Genomic DNA, 21874 nt, shown 5'->3' with positions numbered 1-21874 from the left:
CCGGTTTTATTAGTTATGTTAATTCCCAGGAGACCAAACCTGGGTCTCCTGCATTGCAGGCAGATTCTTTACCATCTGAGCTACCAGGGAAGCCTCAGTTCTTAGCTGCTGCTGCTGCTGCTGCTGCTAAGTCGCTTCAGTCGTGTCTGACTCTGTGCGACCCCATACACAGCAGCCTACCAGGCTCCTCCGCCCATGGGATTTTCCAGGCAAGAGTACTGGAATGGGGTGCCATTGCCTTCTCCGAATTCTTAGCTACTGATTACTAATTTCTCAAGATCTCAATTGCTCAATCTGTGAAATGTGGATATGACAGTAGCATATACTAAATAGGGTTATTGCTGATGTGAACTTACATAATGCATTTAGAGTGCCTAGCGCAATACCAGACACAGACATGTTAGATGTTAATGTTTTAAGGTGCCTTTAACCTTTGCTGGAAATAGAATGATGACAGATAATGAACAAAGTGTGTGTGTGTGTGTGTGTGTGTGTCGGGGGGAGTCTATTAAAATATCGGTTAATAGAATGTAATCAGATGCATGAATTTTATTCCACAAGGCAAGTCAGTGGCATGGATTCTACCAGTAGACTACATTTTCTGCAATAGTGTCCTTAGATCTGTAACACAGGAGCATTGTGAGGTAAATAGATTGTAATGCAATGTGTCAGGTATTTATTACACTCCAGGGAGGATCCATGTTGCTCCAAATTCTGAATTACAGCAGAGTCCCTGTGTTATCACATCTGCTCTCACATCTCCAATTCTGCTTCAGAATACGTAATAGTCTTGGAGCTGGGATTTACCATTCTCTTCTAGTTAATTAAAAATTGAAAATCAGTACAATCATAGGGAGGGACATAAAGAGGGAAAATAAGTTTAAGACAGAAATGCTCTAAGGATGAGGGCGTTCTCCTGGGCAGCCGGAAGTCAGTCGACTGTACTCACTAAGGTCTGATTCCTGGGGATGAGATAGTCTCAGTGGGCTGTGACTTCTTCCTCTTCCCAGGCACTGGAACTTCACTGCTCTAAGTAAAATTATTTAATTTATGCTTTCAAATTGAAAAGTTGCCTTATTCTCTCTCAACATAGGTGCCCTAAAGACTATTCATGCCAGCACAGCAACTCTCTCTTAAAGCTTTCCTTAGAAAATAATAGGGGTGGGTATTCCCCAATTCAGGAAACTCCATCTTTTATAGAAAGCGTTCCATGTGGCACCTTAAGGGTTAAACTTTTGTTGCAGATAGAGTATCAAGTGGCTTTTCAGGAGAGGATAACCCCCAATTTAGAAACTGCCATTTCTAAATGGTAAGCCAAACACACGTTAGTTTACACTGCTTTCTATGAAAGGAATAACTCACCGCTTCTGCTGTGTGTGTTAGTTTGCTTTTCTCGCTCCTGTCTACCTCCTGTCATCTATATCATGTGTATATCAGGGTGAGGACCGTCAATCACAGTTAATAAAAACCCCAGAACACGACAAAGATTCTTTTTATTGCAGATCCGTTTTACAATAGCTCTCAATTTATGATGTCACATAAATCAAAAGTGAAGTGTTTATCTTATCATTCCGAGGCATCCCTTCTCCTTCTGTGTCCTAGCCCCTCCCCCTGTGCCAATTTCCAGCCCTCAAAGATGCTTTGTATAAGAAAGTGCAAGTTCTCCGTTCTGGCTTTATTGATGTTCCCTTTTGCTCTCTTCCTGGCTCCCCCCCAAACCAAGTGAGCAGAGCAAATGGCCCGGGTTTTCCCCCAATGCCTGACCTGCGTTTACTGGGAGGAGAGCAGGAGAGGGAGCGCGCATTCCGAGCAGGCTGCTCTGACTCCGACCACAGGCTGTTCTGTGCAGGCTGTCCCTCTCCTTCAAAACCATGCATCCCCTCCCCGAAGCAGCAGGCAGTGTGCCTCCATTCAGCCACATTTGGTATGCATGAGCACGGCTGCAGGGAGAGGGGAGGTGGCTTTCTTAAGAAGGTTCAGTGGCTCAACGCCACTTGACTAGTCTCCCAAGTTGCAGGAAGCCTCTGCCCTGATGGAATTCGCAGGTGTGGAGATGACCATGGGAGGCCAGGGTCGTGGGGGACCGTTTGTTTTCTAGGCATTGCTCAGGTTTGCGGTTTCTGGTTTTCCTGGTGGAATTTGGAAGGGGTCATGAATCAAACTGATGCTCCTCGACCCCTGAACTGGACCATCCGGAAGCTGTGCCACGCAGCCTTTCTCCCATCTGTCAGACTTCTTAAGGTACAGTAACTTGCTGCTTTGAATGGCTCTCATTGTGCTTTGCAGGTCTGAATACCCAACTTCGCACTTGGGCTGGGACACACCTTTTGGGGAGTACAGATGCCTGCAGTACTGGCTGTGTTGCCCATGGCTATTGAGAGGTTCTCAGCTCCCCTCACCCCATGGTGTCAGGGAGGGAGGATGGTCTCAGCCACATTTGAGAATGAGATTATGGTTGCAGAGAATGGGCTGCCTGAGTGCTCCCCACCCCCAAACATCCCTAAAATAGAATTAATTAACTTCTTTGGGAGGGTGGGAACAGTAGTGGGAGTGAAATCTCTTACTCCTGTGTGTTTGACTCCTGGATTTTTTTCCCTCCCTGGGGAAGCCCTTCGACCCAGTTTCCATTTAAATGGAACCTGAGAGAACAAAGGATTCTCCTTATTATTTTAAAAGCCCTATGTCCTTAGGTGGTCTCTCAGGTAAAGACAAAGAACAAACCTTATCAGATTGTGACTTTTTTGGTATACTTTTTTTTTTTTAAGGCATGATAATTTTAGTATCTTAAGTGAAGTCGGTGGTGGGAAAGTATTGTTAAATATATACAGAGTGTGTGCTTCTAGCTTTCTCGCTAGCTCTGAGTTACACAAAAGAAAACAGTACTATACCTCAGCTAGGATGCTACCTGGTGTCTGCAGCATTTCTCTTTCTAGAAGAAAATATATTAAAAACACTGAGAAAGTCCCCACAACTTCAAGATAATTCATCTTTACCATCTGCCTTGTAGGGAAGGAAATATAAGTAAAAATTTAAAGGTGCAGAAAACAAGTATTTCCCCTCAGAAAAGAGAATGTGGTAGTACTTTTTTTGGGAAAAATGTATATCTCTGGATGTCCCTCCCACGTCCAGGTGAAGTTTAAAAGGCAAGATGAAGTTCTTAATCCTCTTTTGCATATTAATATGATACTGAGATTAATGATCACTGAAAAAATTACACTTACAGCATTTTCTTTCTGAATCTGTGTTCTGGTTGGGTCAAGTTTGATGTGGACAATTAGTTCTGTACAGCTAAGTGGCTTCTTGCATTGGAGTATTAACCCAGTGTCCCTCTAGTATTCTTGCCTGGAGAATCCCGTGGACAGAGGAGCCTGGAGGGCTACAGTCCATAGGGTTGCAAAGAGTCGGACATGATTTAGAGACTGAGCATGCATGCATTAACCCTGTCTGAGTTTCCTTTATCCTGTTCAACACAAACTGATTAACTTTCCCAAAGGTTACACCCACATCGTATTCAAACACTCATCACTTTGTTATGGTGGTGGTTTGCTTCCTTGAAAGAGTCTTTTGGAGGAAAAGGAGGTTTGGGAGTAGGAGAAAACCTTCCTTGGATATAAGGGCTTTTGCTGTGTTGGAACAACATGCGTGATAGGGCATGAAAAAGAATGAGGCCAGGGACTAACAAACAAATGTAAATTTTCCTCCAGAATTACTCCTGAATCTGGGGTCTAGGTTGAAGAGTATCTTGGCAAACCTAACTATGACGGAAAAAATTGACTTCAGCTATTCCATATGCAATAAGAAACATTTTTCATTTAAATCATTCATTGGCTTTTCCCTGAAGTAATGTTTTTTAACTTATATAATGACTTTTTAACAGGTGTGTGTATATTACCTTCAATATATTATTCATTAATACTCTTAATTTTTAAATGAAAAATGATATTTATTATTTGCTTGTCATAAAATCAGCAGAGAAGTATTCTTTTGGGGTAGATTACTTATTTTTGGAAGAGCTCTCGTCTTTTTTAACTGTGAGTACCATTCATGTTATATATCAGCAACACTGTCAATACTATACCAATACCATACATCTCAGTCTTACCATCCTTTATGAACATGGTGTTTTATAACAAATTTTATTCATCTAAAAGGTGCATTAATGACTGCCCTTCAAATTCTCTTAATATGTGAAAGATAGGATTCGTTTTACTAGAGAAGTTTCCTTTCAAACAACATCTGTATTTTTGGAAGATTATATGTCCTAGAAGACTTCAGATATTGAACACATTTCAAACTTGAAGAAAAGTACTACAAAATTCTTTCAGTAATACTTAGAAAGAAATAAACACTGCTTTTGTATATGAGTTATTGTATTATCAGCATTCTGGATATGAATGCTGTGTAATTTTCCCGCTCCAGATTGTTGCTGTTTTGTCTTTATTATGTTAATCCCTGTGTGTTCTTGCCCTGCTTTTATATTTCAAGTAAAATGGAAGTTCCAGAGTAATCATTTGTATCTTTTGGTCAGTGTTCTTCCTAATTTAGTCTATAAATTAAATATTTAGTAGCAATAATTATACTGTTCTTTCCTCACTTTCTGCTTATTCTTTCCCTCCCCAACCCCCCTCAATCTCTTATTCTGTCTCCCTCACACTGCCACCACCATGCTAATATAATGGATGGATTCTCTGGAGTCTATTGAAATTGTAAGCTAATAACCCCAATTCTCCTATTCAACAGGTAATTTTCGTTCCTCTGCCAAGCCTTTTTCTGATGCAATATGTCCTTTCCAATGCCCTGACTTAGCCATAAATGCAGTTTAGGACATGATGGCATGATTAGATTCAACTAAACCCAGATCAGTCACCATTTCTGACAAGACTGGGCGTGAGCCAATTTCCTCCCTGTCCTTTCCCGGAAAATGCGTTTCTTTGCTAACTTACTTCAGTACCACACTAATGTTTAGAAATGGCTTCATAATCCTGTTTCCTGTATTTCCCATTTCTTAATAGAAACAAGATAGTAAAGAATTAGAAGGGAAAGGCCAGCATCTGAAGCACGAATTAAACCCAGTGAGTGTTGGAATATAGTTATTATTCCTTCTGAAAACATCTTGTATTGTTATTTTGTCCATCTCAGAGAAAATTTTGAACATGCCAGCCAACTTACATTTTGAATTTGAGATTGCATTTGGGAATATCATTTGAAAATGAATTTTTGGACAAGCACATGATGATGATAGCCAAAAATCAGAGGCTGTTTTCAAACGGATACATTTCAAATGGGACCCTTTCCAATCTGTTTCTCTTCAGTTGTCATTTGCTTCATTTTGATGTGTTTCAAGATTTATCTTACTATTAATTGTAGCAAGTCAAATTTATTTCAGTGATAGAATATTCTTAGCATATTTTATATTCATTTTAAGGTCTGTCTCTGCCATTATTTTCTTTGGGAGATTTTATTTTGGTTAATTCTGTTTAATTTGAATATTAATGTTAGAGCAGACAGCTTTTTCTGCATTGAAATCTTGGTAGATTTAGTGAAGGGGGCCTTTGAAAAATAGGTTGCTTTGGGGGAAAGGGAAGTTGTGCACTTGTAACAGATTTTGGATAAATACATTTAAGCCAATTTCTTGATGAAGACCAAATAATCTGCAGCATTTTAGGATTTTCAAACAAAGAGTATTACTTTGCCACTAGAGCAATGTCAGAAAGAGATTAGAGAAATTATACTTTGGACAGTTAGGTCTAAAAAAATGAATCCTAATTCCTTCATGTTTCTAACCACCTCTGTGACCTTGGGAAAGTTACCTAACCTCTCTGTAACTTGGTGTCCTTCTCTTTAAAATAAAGAATTTAGATTTTACTTAAATTTGATGCTATGATTCCCCATGGAAAAGGCTGCCATGCTGTGTGGGCATGGAAAAACGTAGTCTATTGAGGCTAAAAGTAATTAAACTGGATTGGATATTAAAATGGAAGGAGAACTAGAACAGTCGGCAGAGTTTAGATCATAGAGGGCCTTACCCACTAAACCAAGGCAGTTGACAATGATACTGAAAACTAGGGAGGGCCATTAAAGGGATCTTAGCAGCAAAGTAATTGCTAGATCCAGCTGTTAAATAGGTTGCTTTGACTGTAGTGTCTAGAATGCATAGGAGATGGTGAGACTGGAAGCTGAGAGATTAAATTGGAGGCCTGAAGAGTTGATAAGGACCAGGGGTAATACATTTAGTCTCTTAGTCATGTCCAACTCTTTGCAACCTCATGGACTATAGCCTACCAGGCTTTTCTGTCAATGGAATTCTCCAGGCAGAAATACTGGAGTGGGTAGCCATTCCCTTCTCTAGAGGATCTTCCCGACCCAGGGTTGGAACCTGGGTCTGCCGGATTGCAGACAGAGTCTTTACTGTCTAGCGACTGAACAATAACAACAGCAGGACTAATGCAAAAGTAATGGAGGTAAAATAAATAGGGCATTGTTAAATCAATTAGTTGTGGTAGAAGGAAGAATTTAGAATTGCTTGAGATATCTTACTTTGCTGTCTGGTGGTCCCAGTGATTGTGGTTCCAGTGTCTATGAGAATAAAGATCCTGAGAAGGAAGGACAGAACTCGGTGATTCTTTGGTGAGCTACAAAGGGTATGCCATTTACTGATTCTAATGAGACTGAGACAAAAGTAAGGAATGTCATTTCATGTCATTGATGGGATGAGTCCCATTGAAAGCAGAACTCTTTGATGTAAATAATATATAATCAGTAATATCACTTAAAGTTTTCTAAGATGGTTTTTTTTTCTTTGCTCTTATAAAACAATGCCTAGTAAACTCCCATTTGTTTGAAATCCAGTTAAATATCTCAGAGTTTTAATTCATTTCCCCACTCCTTTCTCTCTTTTTATTATCAAAAGAGGGATTAGTGAAAGTGAACTGGGTATAACACAAGAGAAATAATTGAAAGAACAATGATCAAATTAGGCTATGAGATCCCAAATTCTGCCCAAGTACACAGTGTTTTCTACTCCTATAATTTCATGTCATGGTAACCAGTGTCCATTATATTGTCCCTAAAGCATAGCAAGATCCTGATGACAAAATGAGTTGGGTCTTTTTTTCTACAATTGATGCCAGACACAGCAGAAACTGACTTCCCTTTGCTATTCTCAAACTCTTAGAAGACAATTATGTTGAGATTCATTCTGATTTGTTTTAAATTTGTTACTTTTAAGGACTCCTTTTCACATCTAAAATTCTATATCTTTATATGGCAGGTAGAATAATATTAATAAACCAGAGCTTTTGTTTAGCTGGGACCAGACACTCCTGAACCACATGTCGATGAGTAGCAGTTGAGTTTCCACAGGAAGAGAGGAAACATATACCTACTATATCTAGACATGTTCGTGAATGGTGGTGAGTGAGATCAGGGAACTGGTTATGGACCAATTCCACTAAGCGCCTTAAAGATGGGAAGCCTAAGAATAAATTGCTTTTAGGAAAACACAGTGTGTGGTTAGGCAAAATTTTAAGGGCTGCTAATAAACTTATATCTTTCCATCTCAGCCTGCCAGGCTCAGATTCCCTTTAAGAAAATAAGAGAAAAAAAAAATGTACCCAAACTAAAACCCAGGAGAGACAAAATCTGTGTGGTGCATTTCAAGTGGTGGCTTCAACTCAAGCTGCTGAACAGTGACCATGTGATTCGCCTTTTTGTGAAATGTTCCTTGGACATCCTGAGGGAAATTCCTGAGGCACCAAGAAACCCTCCTGTGTCTCTGGAGAGTTCTGCCTTCTGATACCCAGTATTGTGCAGTAAGGAATGAAACTGTGTGGTCATTGTAGAACAAGGGAGGATATAGCTGGGCTGTCCAAGCCCAGGGCATCTGGCTTAGGGATGACTTGTGGAGTCAGTAAAATGGGACCAAGTCTGTCTCAAAGGCAATGGTTCTGCCTTCCCTGCAGATAATTTCCTGTGGAGGGAAGGGTGTGAACACTGACTTTTCAGCAGTGGCTTCAAATTCTCCCCACCCTCATCTAAGTCTGTTGGTATAACCTCAGCTGGCTCCAAGCTCATCTGCAGACAACTATCTCCCTTTCCATAAGCTAACATGAAAAAGTAGCTCACAAAAGATATTCAGTAAATGTTTATTGAAGAATAAATGAGTGAAAGAACATGTGAATGATACATGAAATCCTAAGAAAGCTTAAAAATCACTTGGGGAGCTTATGAGCAAAGCAAATATTCAAGCTCACCCCTGAGGATGCTGACTCAGTAGGTAGCTGGTGGGTCCAGAAATTTGCATTTTAACAAGCTCTCCTAGTGATTCTGATATGAACAGCTCTTAGAAGGACCACACATTGAGAAAAAACTGCCTTAGATTCAACAAAGCTCAATTAAATGCCTTCTCTCTTTTGCCGGCATCTGGGCAGAACAGATTATGTGTTAGTTAACAGTAGGAGCAAAAGGTTTTTCAGAAACAGTTCACAAGTTTTCAAAACGTTTAATCATAAAAAATCATTTAGAGACAGAAGTAATTGAGTTCAGCTGCCCTGTTTTGGTTTACAGATGATGTATCATCATAAAGTGAAGGAATGTTTGTTCCTTTTTTTTTCTACTGTTTATCTATTTTAGATTTCCCTGTGTATTATTTCCATGATTTATTCAGGCATATGACATACAATTTTAGATTTTTTTTCTAAAAAATTCAAAAAAATTATGTTGAATTTATATAGAGGTATGACTGTGAACCAGAGCTCCCAAAGCTAGTATGTATCATCAAGATTCTGGAGCATCTACATATGCCCCTTTAAACTTCCCTAGGAAACGGTAGGGACCTAACAGAAGCAGAAGATATTAAGAAGAGGTGGCAAGAGTACACAGAAGAAATGTACAAAAAAGATCTTCACGACCCAGATAATCAAGATGGTGTGATCACTCACCTAGAACCAGACATCTTGGAATGTGAAGTCAAGTGGGCCTTAGGAAGCATCAAAGCTAGTGGAGGTGATGGAATTCCAGTTGAGCTATTTCAAATCCTAAAAGATGATGCTGTGAATGTGCTGCACTCAATATGTCAGCAAGTCTGGAAAACTCAGCAGAGGCAACAGGAGTGGAAAAGATCATATTTCATTCCAATCCCAAAGAAAGGCAATGCCAAAGAATGCTCAAACTACTGCACAATTGCACTCATCTCACACACTAGTAAAGCAATGCTCAAAATTCTCCAAGCCAGGCTTCAACAACACGTGAACCGTGAACTTCCAGATGTTCAAGCTGGTTTTAGAAAAGGCAGAGGAACCAGAGATCAAATTGCCAACATCCGCTGGATCATGGAAAAAGCAAGAGAGTTCCAGAAAAACATCTATTTCTGCTTTATTGACTATGCCAAAGCCTTTGACTGTGTGGATCACAACAAACTTTGGAAAATTCTGAAAGACATGGGTATACCAGACCACCTGACCTGCCTCTTGAGAAACCTGTATGCAGGTCAGGAAGTAACAGTTAGAACTGGACATGGAACAACAGACTGGGTTCCAAATTGGGAAAGGAGTATGTCAAGGCTGTATATTGTCACCCTGCTTATTTAACTTATATGCAGAGCACATCATGAGAAACACTGGGCTGGAGGAAGCACAAGCTGGAATCAAGATTGCTGGAAGAAATGTCAATAACCTCAGACATGCAGATGATACCACCCTTATGGCAGAAAGTGAAGAAGAACAAAAGAGCCTCTTGATGAAAGTGAAAGAAGAGAGTGAAAATGTTGGCTTAAAACTCAACATTCAGAAAACTAAGATCATGGCATCCGGTTCCATCACTTCATGGCAAATAGATGGGGAAACAGTGGCAACAGTGGCTGACATTATTTTTGGGGGTTCCAAAATCACTGCAAATGGTGATTGCAGCCATGAAATTAAAAGATGCTTACTCCTTGGAAGGAAAGTTGTGACCAACCTAGACAGCATTTTAAAAAGCAGAAACATTCCTTTGTCAACAAAGATCCATCTAGTCAAGGCTATGGTTTTCCCAGTAGTCATGTATGAATGTGAGAGTTGGACTATAAAGAAAGCTGAGTGCCAAAGAATTGATGCTTTTGAATTGTGGTGTTGGAGAAGACTCTTGAGAGTCCCTTGGACTGCAAGGAGATCCAACCAGTCCATCCTAAAGGAGATCAGTCCTGGGCGTTCATTGGAAGGATTGATGCTGAAGCTGAAACTCCAATACTTTGGCCACCTAATGTGAAGAGGTGATTCATTGGAAAAGACCCTAATGCTGGGAAAGATTGAAGGCAGGAGGAGAAGGGGACATCAGAGGATAAAATGGTTGGATGGCATCTTTGATGCGAAGGACATGAGTATGACTAGGCTTCAGGAGTTAGTGATGGACAGGGAAGCCTGGCATGCTGCCTTCCATGGGGTCTCAAAGAGTCAGACGTGACTGAGAGACTGAACTGAACTGATGCTCACAGAACACTTAATGATTTTCACAATTGTTTCTTACAGGATCATGCAGGAAAACTAACTTAGGTGCTAAGAATGTGTGGTCGATAAGAATGTGTGGTCGATAAGAATGTGTGGTAGATTAGAAGAAAAAATGACACGTTAACCTCTGTCTTGTTTACTTCAAGTGGTTTTAACTTACATTTTCGAGGCAGAAATCCTACAGAAAAGAAAGTCTAACTTCTGACCTAATCATTTGGCCGTTGCTGAAATAAGCAAGCTCCCTCGCAACTGCTCCCTTTCTTCTATTTCTCCCAATTGCTAACATCACCTATTCACCACTTTGCCCAACTGGAAAGCTTAGGCTTATGCCTTTGCTTTGTTTGCCTTCACCCCTTATATAATCAGCCAATCAGTTCTGCCATGTTTTCTCATAAATATGTCTCTGTTCCACCCCCTTCTGTCTATTCTAAGTTCCCAAAACCAATCTTTCTTTTTCTTGGCCCCAAAATACTATAGCAGTCTACTTCAAATTGATCCTTTCCACAGCTACCAGAACGGTTCCCTTAAATGCACATAAGACCAGGATACTGCCATGTTTGACATTCTTTAATAGTACCCCTTTTCTTGTAGAATAAAATCCTAATCTCCTTGAATTGGTATTTAAGACCCTCTGTGATCTGTCCTCCATCTACTTCTCTGCCTTTATACTTTGCTTTTCCCTTTCTCAAATCATGAATTTCCTTTTAGCTGGGCTTTTTGTACAAGCTATTTCCATTGCCTGGAAAATCTGAACCACATCTTCTCCTACCTAACTCCTACCAATATTTCAATTCTCAACTAAGTTGGATGAGTTTAAGAAAAAATTTCCTGAATTCCTAAACCCAGATTGGGCTTTCCTTTTACTCATACTCATAAAAGTTAATGGGTATTTCCATCTTTGCATTGAACATGTTATAGTATTATTAGCTCTTTCACCTCATTCTGAAAAGCTTCTTAAAGTTAGGAACCATATCTTAGACAATTTCATGTGTTATGTCATTTATCAGACAGCACAGGATAACTGGGGTGCTAAGGCATATGTGCTAAGTTACTTCAGTTGTGTCTGACTCTTTGTGACCCTGTGGACTGTAATGTCAGGCTCCTCTGTCCATGGGATTCTCCTCCTGGGGATCTTCCCAACATAGGGATCAAACCCACATCTCTTATGTCTCCTGCATTGGTAGATGGATTCTTTACCTCTAGGGACAGGGGTGCTAAATGCATAGGTAAATGTTGGAGGGAATGGATAACTGTGCTCCTGATGCAGTGCTCTGAAGCCACTTAAAAGCACCAAATGGTATTATAAGGTCTTGGCATTTTGTCTAATTAAAGGATACTTTGAGCTTGAGTTGATATATTTCCCAAATTGGAAGATTAGTTAAGGAATTGAACCAATGACTGGTACTCAATACAAGTGATGCAGAATAAAATATTTACTTAAGGAAGAAACTGTAAGTAGGTAGAACCAGATGTCTGCTTTGAAAATATTTACTGAAAGTTAAAGTGAGAGATTGAAATTACCTCATTTATTGCTTTTGTTGGAGAAAAGGGAATTCCTTAATTTAGTGATTGAGAGACTTTAATATGTTGCTTCATGTGACTTTAGTAGTGTTTTTGGCTAGGTTACACTGTAAATTAGAGAAAGTACTAATAGAGGAAAAACTACACTGTTAAACTCAGACTACTCTTGCTTTATCCTTTAAAAATGCCATTGGCTAATGTCTAGATACAATAACGTGGACACAACTATATTGAAGTATTTTGTCATTTTTATTTAAAGGCAAATATGGCTTGGGATTTTTCCGTTAGCATTAGGTTATTTATCTGTATCCTGAATCATGGATAGAAGTATTCTATCATCAGGTATCATAGATAGGGGCTTCCCAAGTGGCTCAGTGGTAAAGAATCTACCTGCCAAAGCAGGAGACGCAGATTCCATCTCTGGGTTGGGAAGATCCCCTCGAGAAGGAAATAGCAACCCACTCCAGTATTCTTGCCTGGGAAACCCCATGCACATAGAGGAGTCTGGTGAGCTATAGTCCATGGAGTTGCAAAAGAGTCGGACACAATTTAGTGACTAAACAACAAGAGCAACAACATGGGTAGATGGTATCAAATAGAAGTTCTAGTTTATTCTTTTGTGACAGCAACAAAAATTTCTCCAGACATAGTCAAATATCCTTTGGCACAGGTGTGGGAAATGAGGTGGAGAAGTCATCCCCAGTTAAGAAGAGCTGCTTTAAACATTTCCTCTTAAGGATGGAGAGTGGGTTGTTGATTTCACTGGAAACCTAACAGAGATTTCCTAGTGATGTAAAGAGGATTAACTTTAGATACACTTTCTTTTTAATTTTACAAAGATTGAAATTTAGGTTACATTTAGAAAATTAATTGGTCAAGTTCTAATCACTAAATCTAGAAAGACTAAATGATTATTTTCTCAACTTATTGTCAATCATCTCTTGTAAGATATGAAAATTAAATGTGACCAATTTGTCTGAAAGTATTCGAATTTCCATGTATTACTGCTTTATGTATTGTAAGCAGAACATATGTGATTTGATTAATGTATTAAACAAAATATTTCATTTTCACCATTATTCTATAATAACTTCTACTTAGAAGTGTTTAAGAATAATACAATATAAAATTCATTTCAATGGATAAATGAAAAAATATTTTACTTCATCAAGATGAATTTTTTTGTATAATGTTAGTTCGTGTGAGCAATCAAAGATTCTGAGATAAATCTAGTGATTAACACAAGGAAGGTACATAATTTAATTTAAAAGTGAGCATAATTAAAGCTAATTTTCAGTCATTAAATTGAGCATGATCAAATGGACAGAAATACTAGATTTTAGCCCTAATTCTGAATAATTATTAATCCCAGCTGAGTTACCTGGAATAAATAGTTTTATCTTGTAGTTTTCTCATATATAAAAAGACAGGATTGGAGTAGATAAGGACTGGCAAACTTTTTCTATAAAAGGCTAGATGGAAAAGTGGCTTGATGGGTCATATAGTTGTCCTCTCTATCACAACTATTCAATTTTGCCATTTTAGCTTGAGAAAGTAGCCACATACAATACATAATAAATGAATGGATTTGTGATCCAGTTAAACTTATTTAGGAATACTGCGCTATGGTCTGAGTGTTCATGTGTTAAAAATCCATATATTGAAATCCTGACCCCAAAGGTGATGGTATTAGTAGGTGGAACGTTCAGGTGGTACATAAGTCATGAGGGAGGGATGCTTTTAAAGGGTGTCTGTGCCTTGTAGAAGAGGCTCCAGAGAGCTCCCTACCCCTTCTAAAAAGAAGTCTGTGCCCTAGAAGAGGGCCCTCTCTTGACTATGGTGGAAACTTGATCTTGAGCTTCCAGCCTCCAGAACTGTGAGCAATAAGTTTCTACTGTTTATAACCCACCCAATCTGTGGTATTTTGTTATAGTGGCCTGAAGAGATTAACACTGAAATTTGAATTTCATGTAACTGTCACATACCATGAAATATTATTTTTATTTTTCAACCAGTTTGAAATATAAAAGCTATTCTTGGCTCATCAGCCATACATAGAGGGCAGATTGTACTTGCCTGTGGACTCCAGTTTGTTAAACATGGGATGATTGTTAAGTTCCCTTATAGCTCTGATATTCTTGGATTAATTCATGATGACAGAAAGCCATTGCATGCTCCTATTTATTTTAAAATTACTTTGAAAGAACTGAGAGCAAATCATTTATTGTTATAATTGTTATCTCATACTCACTGGAGAGTGATGTGGGATATACTTACTGTCTCATAATGTAAGTCACATTTAGTAAATGTTTGTGGGGAATATTTGTTTTCTATCTCTAAAAATCTGACTGCTTCAGTTCTTTAAAAGATGTCTTTACTCAGAAACTATATTGAAATATACAGAGACTAAAAGTGAAGTGATACTAAAACTTAACATTTAAAAAGTCCTTTTCAACTTACAGAGTTCTTTGCTTTACATTAAATGAACTGAACTTCATAGCAACACTGTGAAACAAGTATAGAAAATTCAATTATCCCTCTTTTGAGCTGGAAAAATTAAATACCTTTACTCTCTCTTCATCTGAGACCCAACTAGATTATGGAGTAATGTATTGATAAGACAAACAGATCATTTGGGTACTTGACAGCAAAAACAATTAAATGGCATGTTCTCAAATTGATCATTGACAAAACAGGAAACTTCTCTGAATTTTAATTTCCTTTAATTATAAATTCAGTACAATATTACTTTATGGTCAGAAATTAATATGTTTGGTGTTGGCATACTCTGTAGCCAGTTTTCAGTTAATATGAGTTCCTTCCTTTCAGCCTAATAAAACAGAAATGGTGCAGTGCAAATGAACAAAATTTAAGATGTATTTTGTAATAATTTGGGTTTAGGGGAATATATACTATTTATGTGCAACTTTGTAGTTACACTTTGTAGTTATTGTACCATCAGAGTCGCCAGTTATTGTAGGTTGTATTAGGGTTCTCCAAAGAAACAGAATCAAGTGTGTGTGTGTGTGTGTGTGTGTGTGTGTGTGTAAGTAAAACAGTTTATTCTAAGGAATTGGCTCACATGATTGTGGAAGCTTAGCAAGTTCAAAGTATGATGATGGACACTGGCAATCTGGAGACTAAGGAAAGAGTTGCATTTTTAGTCCAAATGCAGTCTTCGGTAGAACCAAGAATAACTGATGTTGCAGATAAAGTTCAAAGACAGTCTTCTGGAAAAGTCTGTCTTGTTTAGGGGAAGGTCAGTCTTTTGTCCTATTCAGGCCTTCAGCAAATTATTTGTATGAGGCCCACCCACAGTTTGGGGGGCAATGTGCTTTACTCACATACCACTGATTTAAATATTAATTTCAGCCAAATACACTCTAACGGAAATATTCACAATAATGTTCAGAAAAATATCTGAGCATTGTGGCCTAGATAAGTTTACATATAAAATGAGTAATCACATCAATCTTTGTCACAGTTATGTTAAAACTGCTATTTTACATGTACAATTGACCTTTGAACAATGGACTTCAACTGTGCAGGTCCACTTATATGTGGATTTTTTTTCAATAAATATACACTGCAGTACCAACAATCCAAGATTGGTTGAATTTGCAGTTGTGAAACCGTGGATATAGAGAGCTGGCTTTAAAGTCATATGTGAATTTTCAGCTGAGTGATGAGTCAGTGTCCCTAACCCCGGTATTATTGTTCAAAGATCAACTGTAGTTTGTCTGCAAATAACAGAAATCCATTCATACACTAACCAAAATTTCTTCTAAGGTTAATCTCTGGAATATCTAGCAAATGAAATAGAAATATATCCAGATAACAAAGGGACTCCCCCAGGCTTTTTCGTAATAGGGCCCTCGAGTCACTCATTTTGGCTTCTCGTGACCCATCTATTCTGTATTTCTGGTTTTCTTTGTAGACTGGCTTCCTCTATCACTCTGTGTTTCGCTCATACTTGCCACAGTGTCCAGTTCTACATGATCCTGCTGCTGCATTTCTTCTTCAGTTCAGTTCAGTCACTCAGTCGTGTCCGACTCTTTGCGACCCCGTGAATCGCAGCACACCAGGCCTCCCTGTCCATCACCAACTCCCGGAGTTCACTCAGACTCATGTCCATCAAGTCAGTGATGCCATCCAGCCATCTCATCCTCTGTTATCCCCTTCTCCTCCTGCCCCCAATCCCTCCCAGTATCAGAGTCTTTTCCAATGAGTCAACTCTGCGCATGAGGTGGCCAAAGTACTGGAGTTTCAGCTTTAGCATCATTCCTTCCAAAGAAATCCCAGGGCTGATCTCCTTCAGAATGGACTGGTTGGATCTCCTTGCAGTCCAAGGGACTCTCAAGAGTCTTCTCCAACACCACAGTTCAAAAGCATTAATTCTTCGGCGCTCAGCTTTCTTCACAGTCCAACTCTGGCATCCATACATGACCACTGGAAAAAACATAGCCTTGACTAGACAGACCTTAGTCGGCAAAGTAATGTCTCTGCTTTTGAATATGCCATCTAGGTTGGTCATAACTTTCCTTCCAAGGAGTAAGCGTCTTTTAATTTCATGGCTGCAATCACCATCTGCAGTGATTTTCGAACCCCACAAAATAAAGTCTGACACTATTTCCACTGTTTCCCCATCTATTTCCCATGAAATGATAGGACCGGATGCCATGATCTTCATTTTCTGAATGTAGAGCTTTAAGCCAACTTTTTTGCTCTCCTCTTTCACTTTCATCAGGAGGCTTTTTAGTTCCTCTTCACTTTCTGCCATAAGGGTGGTGTCATCTGCATATCTGAGGTTATTGATATTTCTCCTGGCAATCTTGATTCCAGCTTGTGTTTCTTCCAGCCCAGTGTTTCTCATTATGTACTCTGCATATAAGTTAAATAGGCAGGGTGACAATATTTCTTCTTATATCTTACCAATTTGTTTCCTCCTATTTTCCTAGGGAATCTTACTGACTCAGGTTTGGTCATATATTCATTATTGCCTACAGAGCTTTGGTCAAGGAAACTGAATCACCTGATATAAATATGGCCACCTAGATCTGTTCTTCTAATAGGTAATGTGGGAAGGTAGCAGATTCTGTTAGCAAAGAAAAAGGCACAAATCTTCACTAATTCAGTTAGCATGAATCCCCTACACACTCAATAGTTTAATGGTTCTGAAAGCCATTCAGCCTAAAAGAGAAAGCAAGCAATCCAAAACAAAAAAAAATTCATTCTGTAAATGTAGATAATTAGTGTGCACCTTTTTGCTAAAATCACTGCAGATGGTGATTGCAGACATGGAATTAAAAGATGCTTGCTCCTTGGAAGGAAAGTTATGACCAACCTAGACAGCATATTAAAAAGCAGAGACATTACTTTGCCAACAAAGGTCCATCTAGTCAAGGCTATGTTTTTTCCAGTAATCATGTGTGAATGTGAGAGTTGGACTATAAAGAAAACTGAGCATAGCAGAATTGATGCTTTTAAACTGTGGTGTTGGAGAAGACTCTTGAGAGTCCCTTGGACTGCAAGGAGATCCAACCCAGTCCATCCTAAAGGAGATCAGTCCTGGGTGTTCATTGGAAGGACTCATGTTGAAGCTGAAACTCCAATACTTTGGCTACCTGATGCAGAGAGCTGACTCATTTGAAAAGACCCTGATGCTGGGAAAGATTGAGGGCAGGAGGAGAAGGAGACGACAGAGGATGAGATGGTTGGATGGTATCACCGACACAATGGACATGGGTTTGGGTGGACTCCGGAGTTGGTGATGGACAGGGAGGCCTGGTGTACTGCGGTTCATGGGGTCACAAAGCGTCGAACATGACTGAGCAACTGAACTGAACTGAACTGAACAGGAGGAAATGGATTACAACTGTAGAACTTGATTTTAGGTGTACTATAAAAATAATATTTTTGATGAACAGGCTTAGAGAACCAGGAAAAATAGTAATCTCTCCTGCATTAGAATCAAAAAGAAATGCTGTTAGAGTCCACTACAGGATAGCATGATGCACTCCACTATCTCCTTAAATGCCTCTTTGGGTTTCCTCTACTTTTCATGGTTTCACCACTGCTGAAAAGTCCTATGGAGCTTTTAACGGGATTTGTCAGTTCTTCTGACTGAATGGAATTGTACCATCCCAAATTTGTATCCTTAAAGAAAACCAAGTAGCACGTTGTTTAGAAGTACTAACATGATGGTGAACTAAATATAAGAAAAATTTTATGTTTTTAAAAAATTAACTATTTGGAAGGAATTCAGTCTAAGAGATTAATGTTTTAATCAGATTATTCCTGTTTTCCTCAATGTTCATTTGAAGAGGAAAAGTTCAAAGACATTTAATGTTGTCATTTTGTTTATAGGTGTCCAGCAATTCAGAGATCAAAACAGAAATATAAAATTAGCTTTTCTCTCCATTAATTTATTCATTCTTCACACATATTTATTCTACAGTTATCTATTGCTATGTGTCAGAAATGTGCAAAAAATATTAGAAATTCAGAGATGAAAAATACGAGGCTCCCCATCAAAAGGAGATAAAATGGAGTTAGATGATCAAGCAAATTAGAAGGGATACCGTGGTTTGATATGTTTTTATATTGGTAAGCATAGATAAAAGAAACCAAATGATAGGCTGGAAGGTGCTAGAAAAGATAACTCTTGAACTAAGTATTGAAAGAGATACCTATGGGAAGTTGGGATAGAAAAAATATTCCAGACAAATAAAGTGGCATGTACAAAGGCAAGAAGGCATCCTAGAGTATTGCTCATGGAGATCATTCCCATGAGGGAAGCTGAAGTATCAAGTGTAAAGGGATTGTCAAGGAAAGAAGTGGGCCAAGGGGAGTGCCATGGAGCTAAGGGATTACTTCTGGTGGTAAGTGTGGAGTGTATTTATATTGCTTTGCATATACAGCTCATACTCATTTTACAGTCTACCCAGTTTAATTTGCTCACATTGCAGTACAAGCTGCCACCTCCTCACCCTCTTCCTCACAGAATCTCTGTAGATAATACCACTGCACCCAGCTGTGGAAATGCAGAGGCAAACTCAGACTCATTAGTCATTAAATGTAGGAATTGTTCAGAAGCTGCAGGATGCTCTATTAAGAGTGTTACACTGTACGAGAGATCTTCGTTGTTCTTTTCCCTTTTTTTTTTTTGTGCCCCTGGCAAACTCATTTTCCATATTCAAACAACTTTGCAAACTGCCTCATCATGAAAATGTTTTGTCCTGTTTTATAGATTTTAAAATGTCTTCATCCAGAATGATAATGCACTTACAAAAATTGTAGTAAACAAAAGCTATGACACATAGCATCTTTCTTTTGCTGTGGACAGCTATAAAATGTTAGGCGCAGGGGATAATGAGCTTACTGTGTAGCTGTCAGTAATGGCACATCACTGAGTGGAGGGAGTAGGTGTGCATTCAGATGTGTCCCCATTTAGCAAACAAGTAACTCTGCACATCAAGACTGTTTAACTTCTCTGGGGTTTCAGTCATCCTCCACCATTCTGTAAAAGTCTCTACCAGGTAAACTACAAGTGAGCAGATAAACATCATCGAGAAAACTTTCTAACATTCAGGTAAACTTACATATAGTAAAATTCATGAGTTTTCTTTCTAAACTCAACAATTTTTAGAATGTAATCACCTACAAGACCACTACCCATATCAAGATGCATTAAATTTACATCACTCTAAAGAATTCCTAGTCACCTTTCCCAGTTAATCCCACTATAACCACCACCACTGAAAACCACCACTGACAGGCTTTTATCACTCTATATGATTAATAGTTTTGCCTGACATAGAATTTTGAATAAGTAGAATTATACAGTGTATACTCTTGCATCTGGCTTCTTCCACTCAACATAATGGTTCTGAGATTCATCCATTTTGTTTTGTCTATCAGTCTGTATAATATCACATTGTATGAATATGGTATGACTTGTTTATCCTTTTTTCTGTTAATGGACAGAGCTCCTACAGATTATGATGTTATGAACATACTTGTGAACATATGCACTTATTTGTGTTGGGGATGCAAAAATAGGAAGTAAAAACCTGGAATAACAGGCAAGTTTGGCCTTGGAGTACAAAATGAAGGAGGGCAAAGGCTGTGTTTGCCCAGAATTTTGCCCAGAGAATGCAATGGTCATAGTAAACGCCCTTCTCCAACAACACAAGAGGTGACTCTCTACATGGTTATATACTAGGATTGGAGTTATTCACTTATAGGGTAGGCATATATTTGACCTTAGTAGAAACTGCAAAAGAATTTTACAAAATGGTCATAGCATTTTATACTCCCTTTATATAACATATAAAATTTTCAGTTGCTATATATTCTCACCAAAATTAGCATTGTCTCTCTTTCTTTACATTTTAGCCATTCTGATGGGTGTGTAGTTGTAACTCATTAAGGAATTTTCATCTCCCTAATGAGTAATGTGATGTTAAATTTCACATGTAAACGTATAGTAGCAAAAAACGTATGGGCAAACCTCAGGAAAAGGAAAGAGAGTGAACTTTTATTGAGCTATTATTGTGATGCATGATTTATATCTTGTCATCTAATCTTTGTTGTTGTTGTAATTCAGTCACCTAGTTGTGTCCAGCTCTTTGCGACCCATGGACTGCAGCACACCAGGCTTCCCTGCCCAAGTTCATATCCATTGTGTTGGTTATACCATCCAGCCATCTCATCCTCTGTTACCCTCTTCTCCTTCTGTGTTGAGTCTTTCCCAGCATCAGGGTCTTTTCCAGTGAGTCAGCTGACCAATGTATTGGAGCTTCAGCTTCAGCATCAGTCCTTTCAATGAATATTCAGGGTTGATCTCCTTTAAGATTGATTGGTTTGATCTTCATGTCCAAGGGACTCTCAAGAGTCTTCTCCAAAACCACAGTTCAAAAGCATCAATTCTTCAGCACTCTACCTTCTCTATGGTCCCTCTCTCGCAACCATACTGGAAAGACCATAGCCTTGACTAAACGGACCTTTGTCAACAAAGTGATGTCTTTGCTTTTTACACACTGTCTAGATTTGTCATAGCTTTTGTGCCAAGAAGCAATCATCTACTGATTTCATGGCTGCAGTCACCATCTGCAGTGATTTTAGAGCCCAAGAAGAGGAAATCTGTTACGGTTTCCAGCTTTTCTCCTTCTATTTGCCATGAAATGATGGGGCTAGATGCTATGATCTTACTTTTTTTTTAATATTGAATTTTAAGCTGGCTTTTTCACTCTCCTCCTTTGCTGTTTTCAAGTGGTTCTTTAGTTCCATTTCACTTTCTGCCATTAGAGTGGTGTCATCCTTGTATCTGAGGTTATTGATATTTCTCTCAGCAATCTTGATTCCAGTTTGTAATTCATCCAGCCCAGCATTTCTCATGATGTGTCCTGAGTATAAGTTAAATAAACAGGGTGACAATAAACAGCCTTATACTTCTTTCTCCATCCTGAATCAGTCAGTTTTTCCATACAGGGTTCTTACTGTTGCTTCTTGACCAGCATACAGGTTTCTTAGCAGACAGTTAAGATGGTCTGGTATTCCCATCTCTTTAAGAGTTTTTCACAATTTGTTATAAACCACACAGTCAAAGGCTTTAGCCTAGTCGATGAAACAGTGGTAGATGATTTTCTGGAATTCCCTTGCCTTCTCTGTGATCCAGAGAATGTTGGCAATTTAATCTCTGGTTCCTCTGCCTTTTCTAAACCCAGCTTGAACATTTGGAAGTTCTTGGTTCACGTAATGTTGAAGCCTCACTTGGAGGATTTTGAGCATTACCTTACTAGCATGGAAGATAAATGCAATTGTCTGGTCGTTTGAACATTCTTTAGTACTGCCTTTCTTGGGAATTGGAA

The 21874-nt window shown here is 38.7% G+C and overlaps 1 protein-coding gene across 6 annotated transcripts in view; it reads left to right on the top strand.

The window, feature by feature from the left end:
* The first annotated feature begins 1495 nt into the window (after positions 1 to 1495).
* The window catches only part of TRPM3 (transient receptor potential cation channel subfamily M member 3), a 614509-nt gene continuing 594130 nt past the window's right edge, over positions 1496 to 21874 (top strand). For all 6 annotated transcript variants that reach the window (XM_040251699.1, XM_040251668.1, XM_040251610.1 and 3 more), the window contains exon 1: positions 1496 to 2241. In XM_040251699.1, the coding sequence (XP_040107633.1) occupies positions 2152 to 2241 (90 nt within the window). In that variant the 5' untranslated portion in view covers positions 1496 to 2151. The remainder of the gene's footprint in view (positions 2242 to 21874) is intronic.

The sequence above is a fragment of the Oryx dammah genome, unplaced genomic scaffold (assembly GCF_014754425.2).
Source record: "Oryx dammah isolate SB20612 unplaced genomic scaffold, SCBI_Odam_1.1 HiC_scaffold_1, whole genome shotgun sequence".
NCBI classification, from domain to species: Eukaryota; Metazoa; Chordata; class Mammalia; order Artiodactyla; family Bovidae; genus Oryx; species Oryx dammah.
The sequence above is the reverse complement of the archived record's forward strand: the minus strand, read 5'-3'. Positions and strand labels throughout refer to the sequence as shown.